Source organism: Elaeis guineensis, chromosome 4, assembly GCF_000442705.2.
Source record: "Elaeis guineensis isolate ETL-2024a chromosome 4, EG11, whole genome shotgun sequence".
NCBI lineage: Eukaryota > Viridiplantae > Streptophyta > Magnoliopsida > Arecales > Arecaceae > Elaeis > Elaeis guineensis.
Window position 1 is genome coordinate 18587995 of NC_025996.2, and position 10019 is coordinate 18598013.

The window sequence follows — 10019 nt, forward strand, 5'->3', positions numbered from 1 at the left end:
CTTTGTGTTGAAAAAAATCTGATTTGAGCGTCGGAGGATTCCGTGAGAATTTTTCTTACAGATCCGACCACCGTCGACTCGACAGGTTTCATCATGCTCTAGTGTCTTCGGTCAAGACAAATTTCATTCACAACAGATATGATTACTAAAAATTATCATAAAAAGTTAAAATTCTATAACAGATCTAAATTACTATATAATTTTTTACCGTAAATCGCTTGCTTTAATTCTTCCCAAATTAAAAGGTATATCCAATCGAAATTTTTTCTGGAAAAAAAATACTGTGGCCGATCTATTTTGAAACTAGATAATGAAATTTGATTCTAATCGCTTTATGCATCATACTTTTAAAAGATGGCATCGCTTTGAAAAGCTTGAAAAGCTACTCAATTTTCGAAAAAAGGAGCACCTAAATCAGATCTCTTTTGAGCAAGTTAGGATTTTCAAAAGTTTGACACGTGTTTCAGCTTTTCAATATGGTGACTTCTATGCCATGTCTTTCTCGTGGTAGCTAGAATAGTCATATTGAGTCCGATGGTTCTTTTAGATCATCTTATCCCGTGCAATTGTATTATAATCAGGTATACAACGTATACTTTTTAATGTGATTGATATGCTGTCATGCACACCAATCATGCTTTCGTGGACAAGGACAAGATCAATTAGTATAGGTGCCTACTTGATAGACATTTTTAGCCTTCACCTAATCTATTAAGATAACAAATATTAAAAAGCTACGTGAAGTTATTCGAACTAAAATCGTTGATAACAAGTCCCAGTAATTTTACCAATTAAACCAATCAAGACCCGCTTGCTAAATTATTTATCATCCCCAACACAAAATTAGAACCTGAAAAAAAGTCTTCTTGTCAAAGTTTTTCGGACAAGGGACTTTAAATGCGCAGATTAGTCCGAATTCAGAAAATAGTAGAAGAGAAAATAAGAGGTTGAGAGAGTAAGAAAGTGCTAGAACAAGAGAATGGGAGCTCTCAGTGGGGGCTTTAGGGCTTATCTAAGGGTCCTCTGCCTCCCTCTGTCTATGGAGAGAGATCGGTGGCACCCTCTAGTAGCTCGTAGTTTACTAAATATTATTATTTAAACTAGTTTCAAATTTAAACCAGAAGAAGCTTTTCTTCCTGTGAAAACAAGGATACATGGGCACCATCAGACATCCAAGAGAACTCTTTTGATATTCTTGATTCCCGTCGAGACTTTTCCAAATTCTGGCAGAAGATTATAATCACACAAGTTAGATCATTCACTTTTGAAATGGCTGAAACAATAGATGAATGCTTGTCAAGAAATGTCCCGGAATTTCCATCTCCAACAGGCTTGAGCAAAAGCAGCCAGCAATATTAAGATGATACGCTGCGTTCGTTTTTGAAAAAAAATCTTTGTTTAAGCAGAGGTTTTCAAAGCTCGATCGAGGATATAGTGCTCCAAGGGAGGAGAACACGGCATTCTAAATGATAGAAAATAGGTGGCAATTGTAGAGAAAAGATGATCAACCGTTTCGTTTGCCTCTTTACAAAGCACACAATCGCCAAGATTTTCCCCAAGTTTTCTGCCAAAATTTTTCTCTAATGTTCGATTTCCTATCCCAATATGACCAAAGAAAGCACTTAATCATTAACGGGATGCTGAGCTTCTGGAGCATGCGTACAAATGAACATTTGATGCCGCTGCTCCCATGAAGAAATGCCATTTTATTTATTTTCCTCCCTGGGGATGCCACAGGCTCGAGCAAGGACACTAACTACATGGGCATAGAACAGAGTCGTTCAACCTCAACCCCCCCCCCCCACCACCACCCCACCTCCTCCACACACCCGCGCGCGCACACACACAACCCCCAAAACCCCACCCCACCTCCTCCACACGCGCACACAAACAAAAACCATGGGCATTGCACTGGTCCGTGATTTAATTCCATTTCCGCGTGCTTTCAGCACCCATTGGTCCTGCTAAAAATTCCTCATGGATCAGATTTTCTATATGAATCGAGCCTATTGATCTATCCAGCTCTCTCTCTCTCTTCTTTTTTTTTTTTCCTCTTGGAAGCCCATTCTAATTTTGGTCTAAACCTATCTATGGGTCTGTTGGATTGCAAAATTTTTATTTTTAGAAAACAAAATCTATATAGGTGTTTTTTTTTTCTTTCTATAGGATTTGGAGAGGAGAGCGATTGGGTTGATATAGGCCTTACTTAAATAAACTGTATAATTCATGATTGGGAAATTCCATCCAGTCCTATTAGATTTTTCAAACAGATCTTTAGTAACTCAAAGAATCGCATGGAGCACCTCTTCTGGCACATGGGGCAACAACTATGAAAACTTTCTCATGATACTAGATTTTGGGCCCTCTGGCATTACTCTCTCTCAAAAGGAATAATGTTAATAGTTTTTCAAATACCTCCTATTAGAGGTGTGCAAAAAATTGATCGGCTTGCAAATCCAATCTAAACAAGTTTTTTCGGTTCAGTTTCTTTAATTTGATTTGGTTTCAATTTGATAAAGTCTTGAACCAAAAAATTCAGTCCAGTTTTGATTGAAGTTTTCAAAAAATTGATTCAAATTGATCTAACCCAACCTAACTTGGCCATCTACGCACACATATACTGTTCCATGTATATTCTATATAAAAATTTTATTTAAAAAAAATTATAGCTAAAATAGAATATCAATCCGACAAATTGAACCAAATGCAATCGATTTTTTTGGATAGATATCAGATGATTTTATAGATGGTCGGTTTAGTTTCAGTCTCTATTTTAGAAAGCTGATTTAAATCGGATTTATATGGAGTTTAACCGGCTCAATCCGGTCCATGCACAGCCCTACCTGTCATTTCTGTTCCCCTTTGTCTATCCATCGCAAAGTTCTCTAGGCGTAAAGATCATTGCACGCACGTTTAAATCAGAAGGTGCAATTTAAGTCCGCTATACCTTGGAAATGAACTACCATGTGCTTTATTTCATCCCAAGTGCGATGCATGACATCATCGGATTCATTAGACATTATTTACGTTGCGCCTATAATTATTCATTGCGATATCACCGGATATATTTGCCCAAACCAAATCTCAAGTTTGTCAATTGGTTATCGCACTATGGTCCGCGGAGTTGATAAGCACTTGAGTACACGTTGAACCAAAATAGAAATACTGCACCCTTAAACCAATGACTCCACTTGATGGATTTTGCAATGTTCAAACATGCCTGAATTGGTAAACTAAAGCAAGCACGTACAGCCTGTTTGGATGCGCGGATTTCTCATCCTGGATAATTACGATCTAATCTAGCTTAATTTTGAGATAACAAATTCTACCTTGGAGGTGATTTTAGTTGTTATTCTTAAAAATAGAGATTCTTGAGCTGTCTAGTCTCCGGGTCAGGGAAAAACTCTGCTTTTAACTCTGCCGTTCCCACCGTTAAACATAAGAGATACTCTTTGTGCAACTTATGCGGGTACCTATACAGCCCCTTCGCTTTCTTTTATAGCAAGCAACTGGTTTTTCTGTATCTCGGGTTTCTAAACGGTCAAGGGCCATATCATGTCACTTCTCTTGAATCCGTCTTTATCCTTTTTTTTTTAATTTTGAAATCAAAAAATGGATGGAGGTCATTTATTCTTTTAACTCTATTCATCCTCCACCTCATGACTCCCACTAAACACAAGATATTTGGGATTTAATATTACTTAAAGTCAACGCAACCGCTTGTACTAAAAAGATTGTCAATCCTACTAATTAGCCGGTTATATTTAAATCTCTCATGTGCCATTGCATGTTCATCCAATTCTCAGTGTCAGAGTACTTGTAGTCTCACTTGACCCATGTATAATTTCTTTAACTATAGAGTCACTACAAGAAAAAGCAAGGATACATCAACGCATAGTAATTAACCTTTGCTGGCTAAACAACCCCTAGTGCATCATGGAGACACGGGAGAGAGTTGACAAGAGCCAAAGCAATGCTTGTGAGCCGTTCAGCGTTCACAATACTACTCTTGACACTACCATCCATGTTGCTCGTCTCCAACCCCTCCTGCACATGGTCACGTCCGTCAGCGCCGTGCTCATCCAGGTTTGTATGTCATTAATCCCTTTCTTTCCTCTGAGGCTCCCCATCGCGTCCAAGGACTTCTGGAGCTTGTCCATGGAGTCTCCCATGGTGGTCTGGCAGTCACCGACCGCACCCGCGTCTCCGGCACCCAAGCCCCCAGTGGTTGACCGGCTCGACAGCACGGCCGATGTGCTCTGCGCACTGGCCAGGCACACCGAGATGGCGGTCCTGGCGAGCAGCGAGGGGTTGTCCTGGATCGTGCTGGCATGGGATGTGAGCGTGTCGACGCAGAGGCGTGGGTAAGTTGTGGCGCTGCACTTGGTGGCGATGAAGTTTGTGCTTGCTTTCTTGCGGATGTGGATTCTCGCTGCACTGCATGTTGTTATGCCATGGAAACCAAAGGAACCAAAGATAAGAAGAGTGGTGAGAGCAGCAGTGGCATAGCAGGAAGGAAAATAGGTGCTACCATAACGTGCCATTTTTTTCTTCTTGTATGGTGGTGACAGCAACAGTGTTAGGGTGACCAGAGACACGGTTAAGGAAAGGGATGGGTGATCGGTGATTGTTTCCAAGTGGTTTGGGCGGACTAACTCTTATATATAGTGGAGAGAATGGGCTGGGCTTTGGTAATATAGATGCCATCGATGCATGTGTTCCATTGGAGGAGATTCTCCAGACACGAGTCCATCCAAGTAAGATTTGAGCTGGCTCACGTGATGCACATCGGTTGGTGAAGCCGAACAAGTCCGGAAGGTTCATCCAGTTGGCAAAGGATGTTTGACCCTATCTACCTAACTTTCTTGAATGACATGCTGGTTTGTTATTAGTTGGTGCAAGATACATATAAAATCGTTCTAACTAATAATTTTTCTAGATCCAACTACCTTATGGTGCCAACCTGGCGACTGCGTCGTCAGGCCCAACTACATATCTATCGTTTGGATATAGCACCCGCCCAATACTACAAGTCTACAACCCCTCTCCTCCTTCGCAGCTTCAGGACCTGTCGAAAGTGGCAGAAAGTGATTGGTGTAGTTACCGAAAAAGAATGTAATTATGGTTGATTAACCACTGATGAGTAGCCCAATGAACGACGGAATGGCATTGGATATGACAGGATAGTTTTTTTTTTCCTTGCTTTCCAAAATAGAATGCCGTGAAAGGCGGATCTTGTACACCTGAATGACAACCATTAGTCGCCTATGTAGATACCGTCTTCTATGGGTTGGGTGACACCGTCACCGGGTGAAAGGCTTTGCTGTGGTTTACCCCCACACCCCCCACCCCCCCCAAAAAAAAAGAAGAAAAGCCTTTGCTGTGAGCTCAGGTTACAAAACTAGGACTTAAAGATTTAATTAGTAGACACAGTAAGATTATACTAAGATTCCTCATTTTTTTGTCCGTGGCTCTGTGCACTTGAGAGATCCAAGTAGAAGCGACTGATGTAATTCCCGGATAAGTATCACAGCGTGGTAGCGTTGACCCGCACCCCTCCACACCACCCCCACCCCCACCCCAACAAAACCCCCAAACCGACCCCACTTTTTTTTTTTTTTTTGCTACAAGTGCAAGCGTTGACTTCAAGCAACATTAAATCCAGCATCCTAAAGTTTTGGTTTCTTCTCCGAAGTTGCGTGGGTTGTACATAAAAATCTCAGCGCCAAAGATATAGTCCCACTTACACCAAAAAAAAAAAAAAAGAAAAAAGATATAGTCCCACTTGACCACGTGTAATTTCTTTAACTATAGCGTGCCATTTAAAAATATAACTTAAATATCTCGCTTATGGATTATGCATCCCTCAAACTGAGGTCTTGCACTATGAATTTGTATAACATTAACGGCTTGTTTGGCTCGGAGGAATTGAAGGGAAGGAAGGATGAAAAAATCTTCCTGTATTTGATTGAAGTTTCTTAAAAGGAGAGATCTGAAAAGGAGGTGACACCGTCACTGGTTGAAAGACTCTTCCCTTTTTTTTTAATTTTTGGGAAGAACTGATCGAAAGTCTTTGCTGTGAGCTCAAGTTACAAAAAGTAGGGCTTAAATATCGAATTAGTAGACTCGGTAAGATTGTGTTAAGGCTTTTCTATGAACTCAAGTTACAAAAACTAGGTAATTACTATGCGTTGATGTTCATCACAAGCACATGAGCTATATTGGTTAATTACCATGCGTTGATGTATACCATGCTTTTTCTTATAGTGACTCTGTAGTTTTAGAAATTATACATGGGTCAAGCGAGACTACAACTTTGACACTCAAATTTGGAAGAACAACCCATGCAATTTCGAAGAAGATAAAATTTATCTTCTATTTGGTATGAAGGATGGATTGGAAGAAGAATAAATAGATAAATAAAAATGAATCTTCTATCAACCATTTCATATATTTATGTATTTGATAAATATGAAAAGATAGATGAGAATAATTCTCTCTTCTATTTGAAATAGGAGGAATAAGAGGAATGATGGATGATATTCGTATAATATTCAAAAATTTTTATAAAACTATCACTTAATATTTTTTTTATTATCGATATATAATATTTGTTTATACAAAAGAAGTAAGCAATGTATAAATTATAATCTTTATAACTTATAATGATATAAAAATTACATAAATATTCAATTTAAATTTAATCAAGTCTAATAAATAGTTTTATAAACTAATTATTAATGTATTAATTTCTTTATATATATTAATTATATAAATAATAATTAATTTATAATTTAATTTAAATAGTTAATTAATTTTATACAATTAGCTAATTAAAAATAGTAAATATAAATAAAAAATATAAGATAATTCTAATTAACTAATTATAATTATAAAAATTATGTAGTAAATTAAAATAATTAGTTATAAAATTTAATAGTATAGGATTCTCATATTCTCTATAAATTGATGGACCAACATAGGTAGACAATCTTCCTTATCCATCCTTCATAAAATTTTTGAACCAAACGATAGATATAATCTATTCATTCTTCCAATCCCATCCATACTCCATCTTATGACTTCACCAAACATATGATTAGAATGCTGGATTTGATGTTACTTGAAGTCAATGCTACCATTGTACTAAAAAAATTGTTGACCCTACTAATTAGCTAGTTATATTTAAATCTCTCATGTGCACATAGTCATGGATATAAATAAATGGGGGATCGTAACACCATATCTTATCGAGTCTACTATTTAAATCTTTAAGTCCTAGTTTTTGTAACTTGAGTTCATAGAAAATTCTTAACACAGTCTTACCAAGTCTACTAATACAATCTTTAAGCCCTAGTTTTTGTAGCTTGAGCTCACAGCAAAGTCTTTCAATGGTTCTTGCCAAACTCCAACTCCCCCAAACCAACAAGTCCTTGATATTATACCAATTCATGGTGCAAGACCTCAGTTTGAGAGACGCATAATCCACGAGCGAGAAGTTCAAGTTATATTTTAAAATGACACGCTACAGTTAAAGAAATTGCACGTGGGTCAAGTGGGACTATAACTTTGACGCTGATTGGACGTACAAGCCACGTAACTTCGGAGAAGAAACCAAAACTTTAGAATGCTGGATTTAATGTTGCTTGAAATCAACGCTTGCACTGGTAGCAAAAAAAAAAAAAAAGGGCCAGCCCTACCACACTCTGGTACTTATCCCGCAATTAAATCAGACACTTCTACTTGAATCTCTCACGTGCACGGAGCCACGGATTAAAAAAATGAGAAATCTTAGTATAATCTTACCGAGTCTACTAATTAAATCTTTAAGCCCTGGTTTTGTAACCTGAGCTCACGGCAAAGTCTTTTTTTTTTTTTTGGTTTGGTAAAACCACTGCGAAGTCTTTCAACGGGTGGCGGTGTCACCTATCCCAGAGAAGGCAGTATCTAGATAGGCGACTAATTTTTTTTTTTTTTTTTTTGATCAACATAGGCGACTAATTGTTGTCATTCAGGTGTGCAAGATCCGCCTTTCACGGCATTTTTTTTTGGAAAGCAAGAAAATAAAAGAGACTATCCTGTGATATCCAATGCCACTGCGTGGTTCGTTGGGCTAAATCATCAGTGGTCAATCAACCATAAGTTACATTCTTTTTTTCGATGAACTGCACCAATCACTTTCTGCCACGTTGGACAGGTCTTGGAGCTGCCGATGGTGGTGCCTTGTGGGCAATAGCATTACTCCGGCATAACTCAATGCGAACACGGAGAGCCTTGTAGTATTGCGCGGGTGCTGGATTTAAACAGTAGATATGTAGCTGGGCCTGACGACACGGCGCCAGGTTGGCACCGTAGACCTAAGCCAATGTGTTAGGCAGGGTCAAACACCCTTTGCCAACTGGACGAACCTTCCGGCTTGTTCGGCTTCGCCAACCGATGTGCATCACATGCGCCAGCTCAAAGCTTACTTGAATGAGTCGTGTCTCGAGAATCTCCTCCAAGGGATCACATCCATCGATCGCATCTATATGACTCATGCCCCGCCCATTCTCTCCACTATATAAGAGGAGTCTAGGAGCGGTCATAGTCCCCCAAACCACTTGGAACAATCACTTAACCATCCCTATCCTCAACCGTGTTCCTGGTCTCCTAACACTGTTGCTGTCACCACCATACAAGAAGAAACAAATGGCACGTTACAGTAGCACCTATTTTCCTTCCTGCTATGCCACTGCTGCCCTCACCACTCTGCTCATCTTTGGTTCCTTTGGTTTCCATGGATGACAACATGCAGTGCAGCGAGAATCCACATCCACAAGAAAGCAAGCACAAACTTCATCGCCACCAAGTGCAGCACCACAACCAACCCACGCCTCTGCGTCGACACGCTCGCATCCCATGCCAGCACGATCCAGGACAACCCCTCGCTACTCGCCCGGACCGCCATCTCGGTGTGCCTGGCCAGCGCGCAGAGCACATCGGCCGTGCTGTCGAGCCAGTCAACCACTGGGGGCTTGGGTGCCGGAGACGCGGGTGCGGTCGGTGACTGCAAGACCCCATGGGAGACTCCGCGGACAAGCTCCAGAAGTCCCTGGACGCGATGGGGAGCCTCAGAGGAAAGAAAGGAATTAATGACATACAAACCTGGATGAGCACGGCGCTGACGGACGTAGCCATGTGCAGGGAGGGGTTGGAGGCGAGCAACATGGATGGTAGCGTCAAGAGTAGTATTGTGAACGCTGAACAGCTCACAAGCATTGCTTTGGCTTTTGTCAATGGTCTGAGCCCTGTGTCTCCATGATGCTGCTAGGAGTTGTTTAGCTAGCAAAGGCAGTATATGCGTTGATGCATACGCTTTAACGTTTACCTGTGCAAGGGTTCTGTTGTAGCGTATAACTAATGTTTCAAAGTATATATTTAATGGATTAATTCAGTTCAAAGCCTCTGAATGCAGAGCTATCTATATTTTGGGTGCAGAGTATGGTGATTGGGCTCTCATGAAAGAAAGTAACGACCATTGGATGCGTTTGATACTGTAATCTATCAAAATTACTGGAATTTAAAATAACTTATTAATTATTATATTTGATATATTTTTTGAATGATAATCTAAATTATCTTCAACGAAATAATCTGAATTGTTTGGAAGAAGTGGCTATTATCATTTTTTTGATAATGTCACAATAAAAATTTGAATAAAATTATTTTTAAAAAAAACATACAAAATTCATTGTCCAACCTCTCCCCATCTGCTCCACCTCCCTCCGCGTGCGTCCCTCGCTTGCGGCTCCTCCACCAAGTCCTCACCACCTCCTGCGGCTCATCCCCATCACCTACACAGCTTACACTGCCTGCCCTTTTCACCCCCATACCCGTAGTTTTCATACCTCCAACTCGCCATTTCTCCGTGCACCACCACATCATCCCGCTACTTCTCATCAGAGAAAAAAAAGCATTAGGATAAAATTATTGGAGATATTTTAAAATTTAATTTCATTATCGATAAGCTGATTGTCATA

General features: G+C 39.8%; 2 protein-coding genes across 2 annotated transcripts; one reads left to right on the top strand and one right to left on the bottom strand.

Annotated features, from left to right (window-relative positions):
* Positions 1-3837: 3837 nt before the first annotated feature.
* Positions 3838-4664, bottom strand: LOC105043597 (21 kDa protein). The gene has a single exon (XM_010921180.4). It carries the CDS (start codon positions 4542-4544, stop codon positions 3996-3998), a length of 549 nt encoding a protein of 182 aa, XP_010919482.2. The 5' UTR covers positions 4545-4664; the 3' UTR covers positions 3838-3995.
* Positions 4665-8520: 3856 nt separating this feature from the next.
* On the top strand, positions 8521-9475 carry LOC105043581 (21 kDa protein). Its single transcript, XM_010921155.4, is given in 3 exon segments — positions 8521-8779; positions 8782-9054; positions 9057-9475. Coding segments are annotated over 3 exon segments (762 nt in total). The 5' UTR covers positions 8521-8535; the 3' UTR covers positions 9302-9475.
* The last annotated feature ends 544 nt before the right edge of the window (positions 9476-10019 follow it).

Bases quoted from the DNA above. Each gene is read 5' to 3' on its own strand.
- LOC105043597 (XM_010921180.4), bottom strand. From the start codon at position 4,544: ATGGCACGTTATGGTAGCACCTATTTTCCTTCCTGCTATGCCACTGCT.